At 39.0% G+C, this 19,434-nt stretch overlaps 1 protein-coding gene across 8 annotated transcripts in view; it reads right to left on the reverse strand.

The window, feature by feature from the left end:
* FGFR2 (fibroblast growth factor receptor 2) overlaps positions 1-19,175 on the reverse strand; it is a 117,871-nt gene extending 98,696 nt beyond the window's left edge. For 4 of the 8 annotated variants that reach the window (XM_027839807.1, XM_027839806.1, XM_027839804.1 and 1 more), the window contains exons 1-2: positions 18,911-19,175; positions 13,205-13,474 (exon numbers count right to left, since the gene is read on the reverse strand). In XM_027839807.1, coding sequence (XP_027695608.1) covers positions 13,205-13,370 — 166 coding nt within the window. In that variant the 5' untranslated portion in view covers positions 13,371-13,474; positions 18,911-19,175. Of the gene's footprint in view, positions 1-13,204; positions 13,475-18,910 lie in introns of those variants that run through there. The other 4 variants (XM_027839805.1, XM_027839802.1, XM_027839801.1 and 1 more) reach the window with 1 other exon arrangement.
* Between the last annotated feature and the right edge of the window lie 259 nt (positions 19,176-19,434).

Here is a 19,434-nt window from a genome sequence, read left to right on the forward strand (position 1 = left end):
CTGAAGATGGGGGGTGTTAAGACTAGTTTCCTCCCAGAGAATTGGCCACTAAAATCACAGGCTGGGATATCAAGAGGCACATTCTAGTTCTAAGATCATGAGCAAATCTCTCTTAACCTCTCAGTGTCCCTGGACAATTCTCTAATACTCTTAAGTTACATAATCAGTTGCCACTCTGGAAGAGCGGAGGAAATTTCCCAATTTCCCAGCTCCTTACAACAATGAAACCATGTCTAGACCAAAAACTGAAACCCTATGAAAACCTGCATGTTCGTAGCAGGGGCATTATGAATATGATCGATATGTTCCCGTGCTAAAGATGAACAGGAATCCCACAGCTATTAAAATATTAAGGAAGCTCCCTCTTACTTCTTTTGCTAGACATCTTTCGGGGGTCTTATTCAGCAAGTTTATATAAAGAGCTTGGGCCTTTCTCTCAGCATGACCTCAGCTCCAACACTCATTCTGATGTTACAGATGCATCCTTGTGTCCTGGGACAGGTCCCAAGGAGCAACATTTCAGCAATTTGCAAATGGAGGGTGAGCAGCTGGATGCCTGAAAACAGATGGCCTTACTCATTTGAATAGGTTTGATCTTGTCTAGTGTTCAAAGCTAAGCAAGTTTGGGCTTGGTTAGCACTTGAATGGTTTGTTTGAGGCCTGGTGCTTCTCTAGGACACAGATCACTAAACTGGATGATTCTGCAGTGAGCAGTTGGATTTGAATGACCTATATTTGATGTTTTCCTGAAGCTGCCTTCCATTGTGATAGGGAAGAGGAGGGCTGTTACTTAGGAGAGAGGGATGATAGGCTGGCTTTTATACACTAGAAGGTGAGTTACAGAGGCAGTTTGGGGCCATCCTTTTACAAAAAGAAAAGGAAACTTCTCCTTTCTCTCCCCTCCCCCACATAGGAATCTTATAGTAGAGAATTTAAACCCAAATTAATTCAGGAAATTCCAAATTAAGATACCCACTATGACATTTAACCTTTCTTCCAAGGACACTCTTCTAAATACTACAGAAGTAGGAGCTGATTTATAATCCCAGATAAACAAGGCCTTTGATGAGTCTGTGGCTGTATTTTAGAGGTCCTTTTCCCAAAACCCTCACAAACTTCTGGGAAGGGCAACTTGGTATCATAATATCATCTCCTACCTCTGCTTACCTTTGCTTCCCATTACCAGGATTTCTCACGTGTTTGACTGTTTTTGTTTTTGTTGTTCTGGTTTGAAATTTTTGGGTTTTTTTTTTTCAGTACCACAGTCAAAGCAGATTTAACTTCAGAGTTAGAACACTGAGTTCAAGTGTTCCTCTGCCACTGACTAACTGGGTGACCATGGTTGAGTCCCTTATCCTATGTGAGTCTCAGTTTCCCCTTCTGTAAAATGAGAAAATAATCCTCACATTACTTGCTCCTCTGAATTCTTGTAAGAAAGGTATTTTGTGAATTTTAAGGTACTATCTAAAATGTGGGTTATAAATTCAATATTCAGGAGGTTATTGCCTTGTTTATGGATTTGTCCTCATGTTGGCTGTTTCTTTGACTGCTGGCACCCTCCATAAATCTATCAAATATAGACAGTGACAAGGCAGAACTTGGTAAGGGAAAAACTGAAATTAACTATAAACTACAATAGGAAACTGAGATTACCTACACAACTTAATTCTCCTACTATCCTATCCCTTACTTTCACAGAGTATGAAGTATTTGAATTCCTTCTCACAGGAAAAAATTTCTTTCCTAAGTACCTACCACCTTTCAACACCATAAATCAATTATATTACTATTTACTAGGCATTCAGGCCTCTTCTCCACCACCAACTATCAAACCCAATAGTACTCAAAAAAGTCAATATGATTTTCTGATTACCTCTAATTTCATAGTTTAGAAGAGTGGTGTCAAACCAATAGAAATGGGGTCACTAAACTGTACATAAGGGTCTATTGACTTAAACCAACTATATACATATATATATATATATATACACATACATACATACATACACACGTATATTCTATTGTGTTTTTATTTACTTTGTTATACATTTTAATCTGGTTTTGGCCCTACTTGGGAATGGCAGTACATGGGTACATGATACCTCTGGTTTTAGAGGAAACAAGACTGATATTTCTGCTTAAAAAGTACCTAAACGCCTATTTCATTCTATAGAAAAAAAAAAAAGAAACTATATGCTACAAGGTTAAAATACTGCTCTTCAGAAAAGACTCAGAGATCTCCAAACTGACTAGCAATGGCTCCCACTGAACAACGAATATACTAAAAAGAAAGGAATAGTTCATGGCAACTTCAAAAGTCCCTTGCCTGTAAGAGCCTTTTTTTAAAGAGATACTGTCATGGTCCTTCTTTCTCTGAAAGATTGCTTGCTACCTATGAGATAAAAGCAATAGTCATTACCTTATCTTCCCCATATGTTTATATGGATGTATACATATATGTGAATAGATAGAATGTATGTAGACATATATGGAAATTCCCTTTACAAAGCTTTTTTTTTTTATTTTTTTGGTCTAGACTGTTGATTTCATTGGTGTATGAAATTCTTGATCTGGAAACCCTAGCCACCCAGGAAACTTCTCTGTGACTTACAGAGTATTAGGGAGTTTCCCAAGGTTCAATGGTCATGCAGAGTGTGAATCAGAGGAAGGATTTGAATCCACTTCGTCCCAAGGCCAGCCCTTGAATTCATTATATTACACTCCCTTTCTCAAAGCTGTTAGAAATTTTTTTTAAAAATTAATTTATGGCTGTACAGGAAAGCTGGAATATGAGTATTTCTCTCCTATAATTCTCTATGCTTTTCTTCAAATCCTGAGCACTCATCTCTAAAGGCATGCTATGCCTAGGTATTTTAAATTCACAGTATATACTAAGCAAACCAAAGAGTCTCAATTCACCTCAGAGCCTAGCTAGAAAAAACAAACAAACAAACAAACCACAAATCACATTTGAAAAATAATAACAAATTGAACATTACTTCACCTTATAATTGGTTGTTTTCCCTCCTCTTTTCCCTTTCCCTCCCAGGATATTCTCTAACTCACTGTTTTTCCTGGTCTAAGTGTTATTTCTGCTCCTCATTTCTTAGAATTTTTTTTCCATTTTCTTTCTAGCTCGATGCTTTTCTCAGTGACAATTAGAACCAGCATATATTTCTTTGTGTCCATGTGTTTTGTTGTTATTTGGCTATCTATACCATTTGTGATAAATAGGCAAGTCCTTCCTTACTCCTCCCTATATTATGCCTGCTAACTTGTTATGGGATGTTCTATCCATTCTAACTTTAAAAATCAGAAATACTTCTGAAGAACATATGAGAGAAAAATCCTACTTTAATTGAAATTAAATGGTTCTGTGCTTTTTTGTGGTAAAAAAAACTGAAAAGAAAATGGGTGCCAATCAACTGGGAAATGACTGAATAGGTTATGATTTGTGCATACAATGGCATGTTATTGAGCCCTAAGAAACAATGAATATGACAAATTCAGAGAAACATGGGAAGATTTGTATGAACTGATGCAAAGTAAGCAGAGGCAGAAGAGTAACATACACGATATATCACCAAAAATAGCAGAAAGAAAAACAATCTTGAAAAATAACACAAACCAAATGAAGGCAGAGACTGATCTTGAACTCTGCTATGACAGACAGGTGATGAGCTACAGGTACAGAAAGATGCCTACCTGGGCAGAAAGACCAATACATTGGTTTCTTTTCTTTAAGTTTATTTGTTACAAAGGAGTATTTAATGACAAGGTGGGGAAAGGAGTCATTTGGAAGTGAACAAGGTGTTAAGAAAAATCAATAAAACATTTACTTAAAAGTAACAATCGGCTCCAAAGCTAGACAAATCTTTTCACTTAGTAATACCACTATCAGAATATATTCCAAGGAAACGTACAAAGATGTATACAGAAAACCCAGAAATGAATTCAATGGCAAAATAGATTTTGTTATAAAACTACATTATAAAGAATAACAAATGAAAAGATATAATAAAGTATTGGAAGATACATATGAAATTGTGCATGATGTTAAATTTAGCATAAGGCAGAGCAGTACAGCAGAAAGGATTCTATATTGGAAATCAGAAGATTTAGGTTCAAATCCTTGGCTCTACTTACTACCTTCTGAGTGACCTTCAGCAAGATACTTAAACACTTAGTGTCCCAGTTGCCTCATCTTTAAAATGAGTTTAAACTAAATTACCTTCAAGGTGTCTTACTGCTGTAAATATATGGTGCCCTGAACTAGGAGAGCTGTATAAAAAGTAACAACTCTGATTCTAAACACAAGTTGTAGCTGAAGAGAATGTGTGTGTGTGTGTGTGTGTGTGTGTGTGTGGCAGAATGAGCCTAGGGTAGGTCCTTATCCTTTTAGTTCAGGGACTAAATGACAGACACTAGATATAATCTAGGCAAGGACCTGAGAATCCCCAAGAGATGTTCTAGATCCAAACCAAGAATCTTCCAGAAAATCTTTCCAGCACAAACTTTTTTTTTGACAGGGCAGATCATCACACTTACCTCAAAGAAAAGCATTACATCATCAAGCCCGACTTCCACTGGTTTATCCAACCTAGGAGGTGGGCAACCCAATTAACTCCTTCAGGCCACCATGCACAAACTGTTCAGATCTAATATTCACCATCACTACCAACTCCATAATCCAGTAACACTCATGCCCATTGCTTCCACTGGCTAGAACAACTGCAAAACTGTATGGCAGTCATAGCCCAGAAGTAGCCATGAGCAAATATGTGATCGATTACCACAACATGTTACCAAAAGTTCAAAACCCAACTTCAGGGCAAAAGCAAGTAAAGCATGTTACACTTCCCACACATTTTGTAACTTTTTCCCCCATAATTTTCCAGAGGCCCTAATGACAGTCCCTTGGAAGCCTGAAACTGAAAAGCCTTTTCTTGCCAAAATATATTTTTCTTAATGACGTGTGTGCCCTGATTTGTTATTGCATGGCTGCAAAAGCTAACTTTTTTTTTTTACAGAAAAAACATTGAAACATTTAGATTGAAAACAACAAAATGTGCACATTTCTAAACCTCACAAACTTTGCAAAGGGACTCAAGACGGTAGAAAGTATAGGTCAAAGCCTATAGGCACAGTGCCTGACATATAGTAGCCACTTAATAGCCTCTTATTGACATGAACCAAGCTATAAAACAATTCTGGCATTCTAAACTAAATGTAAATGTATCATATTAGGGGACATTTTCTTTTGTGTCGCGTTGGGCATTAAGTTTATTCTATCAAAGGATCCTTTAAAATATCCATTGTGACTTATTTTTTGATATAAAATCATAAAATATCAAGTATCATTTAAGACCATAATTGTTTTTAATTATACCCAAGAGAAAGGGTTATTGATGTGGGAGTCTAGGTAAAGATTGTGAGCTATATGTCTTTTTCAGATTTTGCTGATTTGAAACTTGAAACATTTATAACATCTACTAGAGATTCAATTGGGCAACTACCATATGTCAACCAAGAATGTAATATTCATTTTGTTGAAAATCTGGAAGATTTCGAAGGATGGGAAGAATGCCACTACTAAGACAGAAGTACTCCCTTGGGACTATCCGATTGTCAACTTCCAATTTAAAGCAGAAAGGTTTTCAAAGGGTCTAAATTCTTAACTTGCCAATTCCAAGGATCCTTATAATCATTTTGTAACTACACACACACACACACACACACACACACACTTGGCCTTTTCTTTGAATTTCCAGATATTTCTAAAAACAATTAGAATTAGTCATGTATGGAAAAATTCAACACTAGACTATTATGTGTAAAAAAATTAATTCACATATAATATAAATGGAGAGTGAGGGCCAGAAAATATTCATGAAAATTTATGCAGTATTTGTTTTTGCAGTTATATTATGGGTCTGAGTTGAGCTCTTTTAAGGGAAGGTGCTACATAAATCATACAAATCTGTATGCCCTATAACCTCATTCCTGAGTCTATCAGCATTTTCATTATAAGCTATTTTTCAATTTCCTCATAAAAAGTGTCACCATAAGCTGAAATTCTATATATATGATCTCTGTTCAGAAATAACCTAGGATTTACTACTCTCTAGTTGCGCAAGAGGTAAATAGGGCTGCAACAATTTGACACTGATTCAGAAGGACCAAAAAGAAAGAAAACGCAATTTCAATACATACAGGATGGGTCAATTAATCTCGATTGCAGAACAACTGTTTACCATTTTCTAAAGTGGAATAAATGGCAACTGCTGATGACCAAGTTTTAAAACCTGCTAAGACACAAGTTTTTCCCTCTATCTCAAAATACAATTTGTTTCACTTTATGCATAAATATTAATTAACTTGATCATAAAGGCTAAAAGGACAGCACTAATTTACTTTCTGAAAACCCTGAAGAGTTAATAAATAAATAATTTGAGAGCTGGGAGGTCACATGAGGATAATAATGGGCTACTCCATTCCATCTTGGAGTCTACTCCTTTCCTTGGCTGCCATCTTGCATTTTCTCTGTGGCTGGACAGTCTTTGAAAAAAATGAGACTGATTTAAATATTTAATGTTCCTCTGACCTTAGGCAAGTCACTTTTCTGGGACTTAGTTTCCTTATCTATAAAATGCAGTGGGGAGAGAGATGGCCTAGATGGTCTCCAAGGTCTGCTCTAGATCTGAATCTATAATTATCAACTATGTTCTTCTAAGCACTGACAATTAGAGTTGAGAAGGGTGGGAAGGGAAAATATTTCGAAACTTGCACTTTCATAAAACTCAGATGTAGGCATTCTCATGACAGTCCCTGGGATAAGAGATTAAAATAGCCACTGCCCCGCCTCCCCAAACACCACAATACCACCAAACAGGTAATACTGAGGCCTCTTATGGAACTTTCCTATTTGCTAATGGCCTGGAAATGCATGGCTACGTGACCTCCTCTCTTCATCCCTCACCTGCTATCAAAGGATGCTATAGTATCCTGATCCTACCCCTCATGCAGCAAGATGGAGAAATTGGCCTCAGATTCCATAAGAGACTTGAAATCAAGAGCAACAAGGCCTCTCCAGGCCTGGTAGAAACGTGGGCTGGCTTCCCAGTTGTTCCAAAAGGATTTTCTGTTAGTAAGCAATAGGAGGAAGTCACCCCTACAGAAAGGAAAGATGGAGGTCATCAGATCCCATGGTGATTATCTGTCAGCTAACCAAAACGGAGCTCAAGTTAATCTTGTGTCAAAAATCCTGCAAGTGAACTAGTCCTTAAATTAGGAACTTTGCTACCAGGTCTTGTACACACTCCTTGCAAAGATGCCCCATGATAAGTCTGAAGAACAAAAACCACTTCCATTTTTCAAACAGATCATTCGGCACCTCACTCTCTTCTTGCTCAGCAGAACACCAGAGGCATAGGAAGGAGTCAGATATATAGAAGACAAATCCAGTAGCTATGTGTTTGGCAAACTCAAGAGTTTAAATGGAGGGCAAATGCAAAATGGGGGTGGGGGGTGGGGAAAGGCCACTCTAAATCTCAAGAGTCTAAAAAGGATGCCAAATGTATGGTGAAAATTCACCTTTTGAAACAAAGACCCTTTACTTTCTGAAAACCCTGAAGAGTTAATAAATAAATAATTTGAGAGCTGGGAGGTCACATGAGGATAATAATGGGCTACTCCATTCCATCTTGGAGTCTACTCCTTTCCTTGGCTGCCATCTTGCATTTTCTCTGTGGCTGGACAGTCTTTGAAAAAAATGAGACTGATTTAAATATTTAATGTTCCTCTGACCTTAGGCAAGTCACTTTTCTGGGACTTAGTTTCCTTATCTATAAAATGCAGTGGGGAGAGAGATGGCCTAGATGGTCTCCAAGGTCTACGAAGGTAGCATACTTATATGTCACAGCATGAAGCTTAAAAGGTCAGTAGCACTTGGGTGGGGAAGGGGAAACACAAATCTGAGAATGTGGAGGAAAAAGAAGCCATTTTTGAACCTCCCACTAAAGGCAGTCATCTATGCAGATGCAAGCATGTAATGCATGTAATAGCTAGCTCAAGGAAAACAGATAGACCACAGACTTGGTTTTATGAATCCCAAAGTAAATTTCCTAGGTCCTCAATTAAAGATTAATAAGACAGTTTGGAGAGAACCTTACAATGATGTCCTACCAGTATTAAGGATGGGTGGTGGCTTCTTCACCATGGTCCTTACAAAGTAAACAAGAAAAAAAACATCTCTAAGCTGAATGGCTATTCCTTGCATTTTATTTGGAAATGTGAACTACAAACAAAACCTTTCCTGATGAAACAGAGCTGCCGGCTTTCTCGTGTCCTTTTAATTACTCATTATGTCTGACATTGGCATCTCTTTACCCTGGGCTACAAAGGCATTTAGATTTTGACTTCCAACAAGGTTGTAAAGGCATGGAATCAGTCACAGAAAGTTCAAGGTGACAAAGCCTACAATTTATCCAATCCAACCCCTTCCATTTTACAGACCCACAGAAATCAAGGACTTCCAATAATGGTCTGCAGAGATTAGGATAACAGGACCATAGAAAAGTTAAAGTTGCAAGAGGACTAAGAGGTGATTGATTGGTATGGAGTAGTGAAAGGTCAACAGATTTGGGCTCAGATCTGGGTTCAAATTCACACTAAAATCCATATTAGTGGTATGAACTTGCACAAGTCACTTCGTTTCCTTGAGTCTCGGTTTCCTTCTCTATAAAATGAGGGTCTAGGAGTCAAGGTTAAAAAGATGGGTGGTAGCAACTAACATAGTAATTCTACCCAAACCAGAGAAATTAAATTACTCTGCTTTGCCAAGCTTGTTTTCAAGATGTAGTATTAAACACAAGTCTGTGTATGAGTTGTGAAATATTTTACATACTAATAAAGAATGTGCACTCCTTTGTGTGTTCAGCTTCATAAGCCTGTATTTAGTTTAACTAGGCAAGAATAAGTCTTTGTTAGTAGACTCTCAAGTTACAGTCAAATCTTACATACCAACAATAATGGAGTATAGTAAAGATACAGATCATATAAAACAATAAATAATTTTAAAATGATTTCTATCTTGAGGATGTGTGTTATTTTTTAAACCTATATTAAAATATGAGTGTATCTGATACTTCAGGAATTTACAAGGCTTCCTGGCTTAGGGCAAAGTATAAGAGACGAGGAGCAAAATTCTGCCTTTGATTGCTCCATCAGACTCTTACTCCAAGTGACCAGGTACAAGTCATTTACCTTTTCTGAGTCTCAGTTTCTTCTTCTGTAAAAGAGGGAAAAGGAGGAGGTAGCACTAGATGATCTCTAACATCCCTTTCATCTCTAAATCTATGACCCTATCATCTTAAGATCTGAAACATGGGGACAATAATGTTTGCATTACCTACTTTATTAGGTTGTTATGAGGACAGTGCTGAGGACAGTGCTTAGGACAGAACACAAAAGTGAGCTGTTAGTATTAGAATACTTGAGATAACACAGGGAAGTCATACTTTGGAGACCTAACTTGGCATCCTGCATGTTTCTGAAACTCCAGCCTGGTGAAGGCACCAGCAGCACCACCTTCTACAACCCAACTCAAGTTAAGCAGTTACCCTCTGGAATTAGTGTCTTTTATCAGGTTCATACTTTCTCCGGGGTGGGTAAGTAATTAAGTGTTTTGGTTTAAAAAGGGACTTTTATTCCAGCTCCAGCTGGGCTAGAATAAACAAAGATCCTGTTAATGTCAACAATGACTTAATTAAGCAAAGTAGGTGACAATGTCAATAACAACTTGAAAGCTAGATCTGCCTCCTCCCAGGGGTAATATCAAGAGTTGACTGTACTTTAAATAATCAAAGTATTAATCAACAATCTACTGGAGCCACTAACTTTGTACTTGGTTCCTGAAAATAATAAATTCTCATTTCAAAGGTAAGTTGTGTTTTTTGACAAAATTAAAGCCTTCTGGAGGTCTGTCATTAACAAACAATTTTTATGAGACCTGGGTATAAATACTGCTTGTTTTTGTACCTAAAAAAAGAGGGGGGATTGGAGATAGTGCCAAGACACTGGGGATAGAATTACACTATAGAGTGAAATGATAGAGTAAAGGGTCATTCATCTTTCTGTAGGGTTAGAATGACCTTTCACAAACAGGAGGACCTTTTAGAAATTTTTCCATCTGGACGCTTTTTTCCTCTAGTCTAATTCCCATAAAACATTATTAAACTGAACTTCCTAGTTAATTAACCACCAAGAATCTCCGAAGATAGAATTTCTTATGAGAAAGAAGCAAGAGAGCGTGTTGGCCAAAATACTGAATGTAGTCAGAGGACTTGGGTTCAAATCCTGGCCCTGCTTCCTATATGACCTTAGGCCGAGTAATAAACTTATCTGAGCCTTCATATTCATCTCCTGAAAAATGATGACACTGACCTGAGAAGTCGTTTACAGCTGTAAAGGCTATGATAGGTGCAGGTTTGACTTGTTATTTACTAAAACTAAAAATTCACCAAAATAAGCACTTTATCTCAATTTTAAACAGAAAGCCTTATACAAGAAACCAAAGCTTTTAACACCTTGCTCTAATCATGTCTCAATGATTATATAGCAGGGAAGTTAAAAGCAGATAATAAAACAGCAACCAAACAGCTAGTAAATCCAGTTGTTAAGACTAATGAGTATTCATTTTTAAACTATTTTCTTATATATAATTAGATTCTCTAAGTAACAATCTCTGACCAAAACACTCTTTCAAGGGAAAATCAAGCCCTAGTAGAATATGATAGTGTAGAAGCACTTGTACTGATACTATGGGCAGCAGTAAGCATGGCTGATTGAAAAATTGGTCAATATCCAACACTCTTCATAGGGACACCATTGGCATGTGCTTCCAACACATCTACCAATAGCCTACAGAACTGGAAATGCGCTTATTAAGATCAAATATTTGACTGAAATGCCTAGCATCACATAATTTTTTAAACTGGGTAGAGCCTTAAGAGATCATTTAGTCCAATTTTATTGACAGATAAAGAAACTGAGTCCAAGAGGATGATATTTAACCAATAACAGGCAAATACTTAGCAGTAAAACCAGAAGTAGCACCCAACTCTCTCGTGATTTCCCACACATTGATTGACTAGGAATTTTACCCAAAGAACCATTCTGGAGAATTGTTTCTCTCCAGATACTAACATCTCACTCTACTTTTCCTTTCAATATGAGTCCAAAGACCTGGGTTAGAATTCCAGCACTACTATTTACTACCTGGATAACTGAGCAAGAGTTATCTACCTCAGTTTCCTCACCTGTAAAATGAGTAAGATGACCTCTAAGGTCCCCTTCAACTTCGAATCTATGATCCTAAGATTCTATGATCTTTCTCATATAATTAATAGGATTTTAAAATAAATCCTCTATGACCATATAATGTTGAAATAAATTCACTACCACACTGTAACAAAAGAAATATAAATTCAGATGAAAAAGGCTACTTTCTTAAAAAAAATACATAATTTACTGAACTTATTTTTTTCTTTAAATCTGAGCATTACTTTCCCAACTTGTGTTATCACATATACTCAAGGTAAAACTAGCAATTAGGAAAACATCCATTTTAACTCATGGCAAGATGAACTTTAAAAAATACAGGCATATCCATCAGAAATCAAGGACCTTTCTGAAAATGACTTTAAATAAATATTTTTAAGCTACACATCATTTTATAAAATGAAGTTTCTGTTGTATTACATCTGCAACAAGAATAACAAGAAGTAAATCTGTAACTTTTCCAATCTTAGTTGCAAACACACACCAATCTCTCTTCTCCGGGCTATGAAAGCCTTTATTATGCCATCAGACCTATTAATTATGAAGTCCTCATTCCCTTTCCTTAACAAAAGTTCAGCATTCTGACTTACGCAATCACTTCAGGTTAACAGTGTTTCAGTGCAGGAAAAGATTTGACCTTGTTCTTCAATAACTGTCACACATTTCTGGTGTTCCTTTTGAAATCCTTGTGTCGCCTGATGTAAGAATTCTAATCTGTCCTCTCCCTCTCCACCCCCATCACAAACCACTACCATTTGTTTTTAAGCTGAAAATGTTTGTGCCATCTTCACTGCTCCAGCCCGGCCTCCATGTAATCACATTCTTGATCATTTAACCCTCTAACTCTGACGCTTCCCCTTAACAGCTGATCTGAAGCTGGGGATCACTCATGATGGAGGCATGCTCCTAAAAGGCAATGGGACACCAGGTGGGCAATCAACAAATAGGTTCATTAAGTGGTGATGAGAGTCTGGCTTTTCCTTTTTTATTCTCAGATTACCACTTGAAAAATAACTCAGCTACTGATATTCTTTCGTGATGACAGATTTCAGTCTTACGCCGACCAAAAGACTTGGCTAATGTGATTTCCGAAGAGACTACCAGAGGACCCGATTCTGTATATCTAAATATACTCAACCTCAGTACTAAGGCTTATTGTTCTACCTTGTTTTAAAATGAAATTTTGAAAATTGAGACAGTTCTGGTAAATGTATAAGTAAGAATAGGGTGCAATTTACTTCAGAAGTAGTCAAAAACCAATGCCAAGCTTTTCTGATCTAGACTCACTAAAATCACATTAACTTAAAATTCAGAAAGACTGCTAGATATCTAACTTCTGCATTCTAAACTTCAGAAGGACAAGCTATTCCAAAAAAAAAAAAAACTGTAAATGCCAATAATGCAGGGGTTTGGTGATTTCCCTGGACAGTTCCCTTTGTTAAGAAGCAGTAACTGTTTGTACTTTATTCAGGTGTATCTCCCAAGCTGGACTGCTGCAGCAGTGAATGCATATAATGAATACAGCATTCATCCTTCACAGCTTTCCAAGGAACTAAGAGAGGGATAGCTAAGGGTAAACTGTTTGCTGGCTTCCCCATTCAGAATAAAGAACTGAAGAATACCAGAAATGTGAAGATGCATCTTCCTGCTTGTGTCTCCCCAGTAAATATTTCTCCTCCTTTAAAGCTACTCCCCCCTCCAATCATAAACCTGAAGACCATTCCAACATTCTCAATGGATTTTCAGTTATGATGTACAGGCAGCAGTTAATCACAAAAATAAAATTTCAAAGATGCACAACATTTCCACATAGAGAAAATAGGAACAAAACTTGGGATCCAAGAAGTGTAAGGAAATAACTTACCTTCAGGTTCTAAGGTGGTGTCCTCAACTAAATTGAATGATGGTCTGGCCAGGGAAAAGGTTGCCATGGTGACCAAGACCAGGCATAGGAATCGACCCCAGCTGACCATCTTCACTGTGCCAATCCCGGGTCCTTTTCCATAGTTCCATGTGGACATTAATCCCATCTGAACACCTCTAAACAAGCATGGACCACGAGCAATCCCTTCTGCCTTCGAAAGGCTCAGAAATGTGGCTGTGTTTGTGGCTGCTGCTGCTGCTACTGCTCCTTCTGCAGAAGGAAAGAGATTTGGTGTGTCAGTGAAATCATCCTGAATGCCAACTGAAAATCTTACCTTAAACCCAGAGTGGGAGGGTTTCTTTGATACGAAGAAAAAAAAAAAAACAACTGAGTTATCATTCACTATCTATGAGTTATTTCCATCATCACCTCAGATCCCCCAGCATTTTTAGAATCCAGTTCCAAAAAAGATTGGGGTTTTATGCCAATCATTAAAAAGTCAAGATTATTTCTTTAAAAAAAAAAACCTGAAATAAAAGACCATCTATGGGTACCCTAGAAGAGAAGAAACAACCAGAAAGGTATTTCAGTTATTCCATGTATATTGTTTTTATCACTTGGAAATTTTGATCCCTCTCCATCACTCCTCTCTTCCCTAGAGCAAGAGAAACAATCCTGACCTTAGTTTCAAGGGCAGTACAAGCAGCGGCTACAAAAGAAAGTTAAAAATACTCCAGTTGGCATAATAGGGTTTGTTAACTACTCTTCCTTCAACTTTGTGCTTGGTAACAATAGAAATGTGAAGAGCACTGGTTACAGACACATTTCTGCTGGGCAAGCAACCAGCCTGGAAGAACAGAATGCCCTTCACTTTGTACCAAGGAAAAGGGAAAGGTAACACATCAGAATAAAAGCAAATGTTTGGAAGCCCCAGAGAAAACAATTCCTACCAGTTTCCCACTGGTCATAAATCAGTTTCAAATGCAAATGTTTCATTAACTCTTTCTTCAAACTGGCCACTTAGTTAAAAGAATGAGTGAACCAACCAGCCTGAATCTTCTACCACCATGAGTCAATCAATACCCACTACCACAAATAATATTAGTTCACATTTATTTAATGTTTTGGGGCTTGCAAAGTACTTTTGTTCCTTATTTCATTTGATCTTCATCACCCACCCTGTAAGGTAGGTACTATTATTATCATAGAATCATAGATTGAGAGCTGGAAGAGAACTTAGAGTCCATTGATTCCAACTGCCTCATTTTACAGACAAAGAAACTGAGGCACAAGAGGTTAAGCAACTTGACAAAAGTCAATCAGATAAAGTTGTCCAAGGTCACTCAGAGAATGTCTCAGAGATAATCTTTGAACTCAGGTCCCCTGATGACCAATCTAGTTCCCCATCCATCAACTGCTTCTCACCAAAAGTAGCCTAACCCAGGAGAAATCACCTTTGACCTGGATGAAACAGATTAACAGTCTGACATAATCTAAATACATAAGTAAGAGAGAAGCCAAGCCCAAGAGTAAACAAACAGAAAACCCTAAATCATTTCTACATCTCTGAGACCCGGATGCTGATCTAGGATTTGGCCAATAACCTAAAGTTAGCAACTATTTGAAGAAAATTCATAAGTGGCAGCTGTAGAGAAGAACTCAAGTTGTTATTTTGTTTTTTCCTCAGTCCTATATTAAGCCTTCTCCTGTAGGATGTTTATGGAAGGGTAAAATATTACCAAATTATTTTTCATTTTAGCAATTTTTTCAAATATTCAACCTAGAGACAGACTATACCTCATAGGAGACAGAAGAAGACAGTACTGGACTTGTTTGACCTCTTTGCGCCTCAGTTTCTTCATCTGCAAAATGAAGCAGTTGGACTCAATGGACTTTATAATCTCTTCCAGCCCTAAATCTGTGATTCTATGACAATAACAGCATTGACCTTCCAGGCTAGGTGATGAGGAAGAGAACTGATTTCCAATAAGCCTCGGCACCACTCCCCCATCTCTTGTTAATTATAAGAGTTACATCAAGTCATTAAAATCACTGGGCCTCAGTTTTCTTCATGAGTAAAATGTGCAGAATCACGCCTGCCCTACCTACCTCTCAAGGTTGTCATAAAGAACACATGTACAAGAAAGTGCTTTGTAAACTATAAAGTGTCATGTAAACATAAGGGAATATTATTGTTGTTCTACAAAGGGAGAAGTTTATAGCCTTAGAGAATCTGACTCCCAGAAGGAAAGTGAGAAGAGTTAATCACAACTTCAGACATCATAGACTGTGAATCCCTTGGAACATAACAATGTGCACTTTTTTCTGCATTCTATGGATGATGACCCTCAAAATAAGGTTTCAAAATTACAGAGCTTTTCCCCAAATTTCTAATCAACTTGATGGTCCAGTTATGAAATACATTTCAACATTGCATGAGCTTTCACATAATATCCCAAATCGCTCCCACTGACCTTAACTTAAAAACATTGCCACTGTAAAGATAATTGCCAGAAACAGTTTTAAGGAGGATGCAACACTATTTTCAGAAGGGGAAATCAAAAGAACCACAGATCTAATGGGGGGGGCACTTTCTATGTTAATTATAGACTCTGCTCCCCTAAAAACACATATACATATATGTATATATAATACATGTATAGATGCATACACATATCAGTGTTTTATACAGAGATAAACAGATATATACATTAAAGACATACAGATACATGCATACAGAACCCTGTTTTCAATTCAGTCCAATTTTTAAAAATTTGCTTTTTCTAAAATCCCTGGTTTCTGTGGTATAATTTTCAGATCATAACTGTATCTATTTCTAAAGCATCTACACTCATCTGAAGTGGAAGATGAATGAACCTATTTTTGCTGATGACCACAAATATTCTCCAGGTGGATTAAAAAAAAATCTTCCCGATCCTTCAGGAGTATGCTGATTACAGCATCCTGACAATCTTTCACTACAAACAAGAGAATCCTGGCAAAACTCCTTCAGAACTCCAATCAAAAGTCGATTTCTTTCTTGCAGTTATCTCGACAGACCTTCTAAGATGACAAAATGTGTGTAGTGCCCCAGAGACCCTAACAGCATCCTAGAAACAGAAACCTGAAGCTCAGGTCCATGGATGCCATTATCTTCTGCGACCAATCCTGCACCTAGACTATTCCACATTAAACACTCATCAAAGAAACATAGCCTCATTTTAGGGTGGCCAGGGCCTATGACAACATTCAATAAAATCAAGCTCTTTCCTAGTGTTCCCCGCCAGAGTTTCCAATGTATGGCAGGACCTCCTACACTGGATAATTATGTACCTCTATTTCAATGTTTGGAACACAGCCCCAGCATGCTTCTGGCCTCCACAATCCCAGCTTCCTGACTACAATACCATAATCCCTCCTGGAGTCTCAGACTCAGTGAAAGCCGCACGTAGTGTTTATTTTTCCCCTTGAAAGGGAACTCTGTCTCTCGGCTCAGCCTGTACGTGGGGAGGTGCTGTCAGCCCTCCAATGATTGATCATTCTCCCGGCCACCCCTCATCAAGTCAATTTTCACCTCGTCACATACCCCAAATTACTTTGCCAAACAGACAGGCAGGAGAAAGCAGCTTGGGATACAGAAAGGATGGCCCTAGTTCATCCAAGCTACATCTGAACTTTAAAAAAACAAACAAACAAAAACGCAAAACCCACCCTACACATAAGTATTAGTGAAGGACTCGTGTTAGTAAAGGTTAGCTTTAAATGTTCTTTTTTTTCCCTCTATGCCATTGTTGATTTAATTATGTTCAGTTCTCCTAGGAGAGATTTCTCCTTTGTAGATACTATGTCAAGAAAGTCAACAGAAGCTAACGTAGTGAAGTACCCAGTCTGGAGACCCAAAGCGGGGCAGACTTCCTTAACCTCCAAAGGAAAAAACTTAAGATACAAGCCTTTCAGCTTCTCCTAAGGGATTACCAGGGAACCGGGAGCTAACAAAGTGCAGCAGCTAATGTAAAAATAAAATTCCTCCACACATTTAAATCTCGAAACAAAAAAGTCCCAGACTTGGTACTACGGTCCCTACATGTTAATTCTTGTAAGCGTAATGAGAATTTGTAGGCAGCCCGGGTCTTTTTTTTTTTTTCCTCCCAATTTCATTGTTGGATTTCTTTCATTTGCCTGCCTGGAATATCCTGTTTTCCCCAAATCTTTCACCACTAAAGAGGTGGTGGAAAAATCTGCATATTAATTGACATTCCAGGGAGAGCTGGAGGAGCTACTGATTGCTTTCTATTCAAACTAAACAGGCTTTTCAGATGAAAATGAGTAAAGGCTAGTAGAAGATTTACAGGGATATGGTACAAAGCAGACAATGGGGTTTTAAATGTTGATAGCTTTTCACACCAAACACATAATGGTTCACTGTGTGAAAAGATAGCTTTTGCTTTAAAAATACATTTTATTCATTTGAGAAAGGGAAATTTATGGGTTTCCAAAAAAAAAAAAAGTTTGTAGGAAAACACCGGGAGGATCTCTGAAGGCTCCCGCCCACCTTGGGCTCTGGGGCTCTAAGTTACTTTTGTATCTAATTTTCTCAGAGTGTCTTAAACCCACCACTGCTGCTCCCCATAGGCACCCCCGGCTTTTTGCGAGTATGCTCAGACTCCATGTGCAGGGTGAGCGTGTCCCTCTCGGGGAAGAGGAATAGCACACAAGTTTTCAAGTTTGCCATTTCAACACATTCCTCCCCTCCTTTGCGCTAACACAAGTCAGGGAAAGCAGGAATAAATGAGTTGAGCCCTCCAGTTCCTTCCCATCTCTGTGAAGGGAAAGAGTCCATCCCGATAAGCCTAGATCCCGTTCAGTCCACCCCGTCGCCCTCTCCGGAGACATCGTCCTAGGGAGTGGTGCTGAGGTTTCCCGGGAAATCTGGGTAGCCCTAAGGGAAAGTCTACAAATCCCCTCCATCCCAAGCGAGAGACACATTCTCGCGCATTTGAACTAATGCAGATGAAGAGAATTAGCTGGATAATAACTGGGGATGTGGGGCGGGGAGAGGGCGGAGGGAGTAAGCGATCTCTTCAGCCGGGGCACAGACATGGGGGGTGAGGGGCGGCGTTCATCTCGATTGATCCTGGATGGAGATCTCACGTGCCGGAGCCACTGAGCTAAAGTGATCCGGCGTTGCGAAAGCGCCGCCTCTCCCCTGGACCAGCGCTCCCGCCAGCAAGCCGTTCTGGGGGGGAGGAGTGGGAAGGAAGAGGTGTCTGGGTGCATCCTCGCTGCCTTTCCAGCCTCCGCGCAGCGTCGCTTGCTAAATCTGAATCTAAAGCGCGGCGCCAGCAGGAAGGGGGCACTGGGGAAGAAGTCAGGCTGCAGTTTTGACAGGGGAGGCTTGGGGAGGAGGGAAAGAGGGGAGCTTGCAAAAGGAGACAGAGAGCTGGACGACGAGCTACTCAGCTCCAGACAACTACATCTAGTCACCCAACCCCGAGCCAGAACCGTCTCAGCCGGCCCCGACTCCTTGCAAGTAAGCGCACAAGCAAAAATAAAGGGGAATGGGGAATCAGCCTCCCGTAGGGTTCCCCACCCCCAGCCTCACAACCAGAGTTCTTCTCTGGGCCGCCGCGGCGTCTCTCCCTCCGGCTTCTGTATTGCCCATTTGTATCGGTTCGGGTCTGACTTGTGCAGCCCCAGGACAATTACCTTGAATGGCAAAGTTCCGAGAAAATGCGATCTGCCTTTTTGCCCCAGCAGCAGGCGCGTATGTACAGGATGAATCAAAGTGACGAACCCCGGGTCCCTTTGGGGGAAAACTCAAGGGGGAAAAACAACCAGAAGAAAACAATTGTCCCTCAGTTACTCCCGGTTCGAGGTACTCAAAACTTGGATGCAAAACCCAGGTTATGGAAGAGTGCAAACATGATTCCTGTGATCCGCGGCAATCTTCAAATTGAAGAAGAAGAAAAAAAGGAAAAGAAAAAGAAAGAAATCAGCCCTTAAGTTTCATCAACACAACTTTTTTTCCACTTCTGAACAGTTAAAGCTTGTCCAACACCTCCAGCTTTGGAAAAGTAAAGAGTAGTTTCCAGCCGAAAACATAGCTCTCTAAAAAGAGACGTCTCGGAACCAGGTAGACTTCACGCACAATTCCCCGTTGGAATTTTGAAAGCTTTGTCAAGTCTAAGATCGCTTTTTCTCCTGCACTTACACACGCACGCACATACACA

This window comes from Vombatus ursinus, unplaced genomic scaffold (genome assembly GCF_900497805.2).
Source record: "Vombatus ursinus unplaced genomic scaffold, bare-nosed wombat genome assembly UNPS02014833.1, whole genome shotgun sequence".
NCBI lineage: Eukaryota > Metazoa > Chordata > Mammalia > Diprotodontia > Vombatidae > Vombatus > Vombatus ursinus.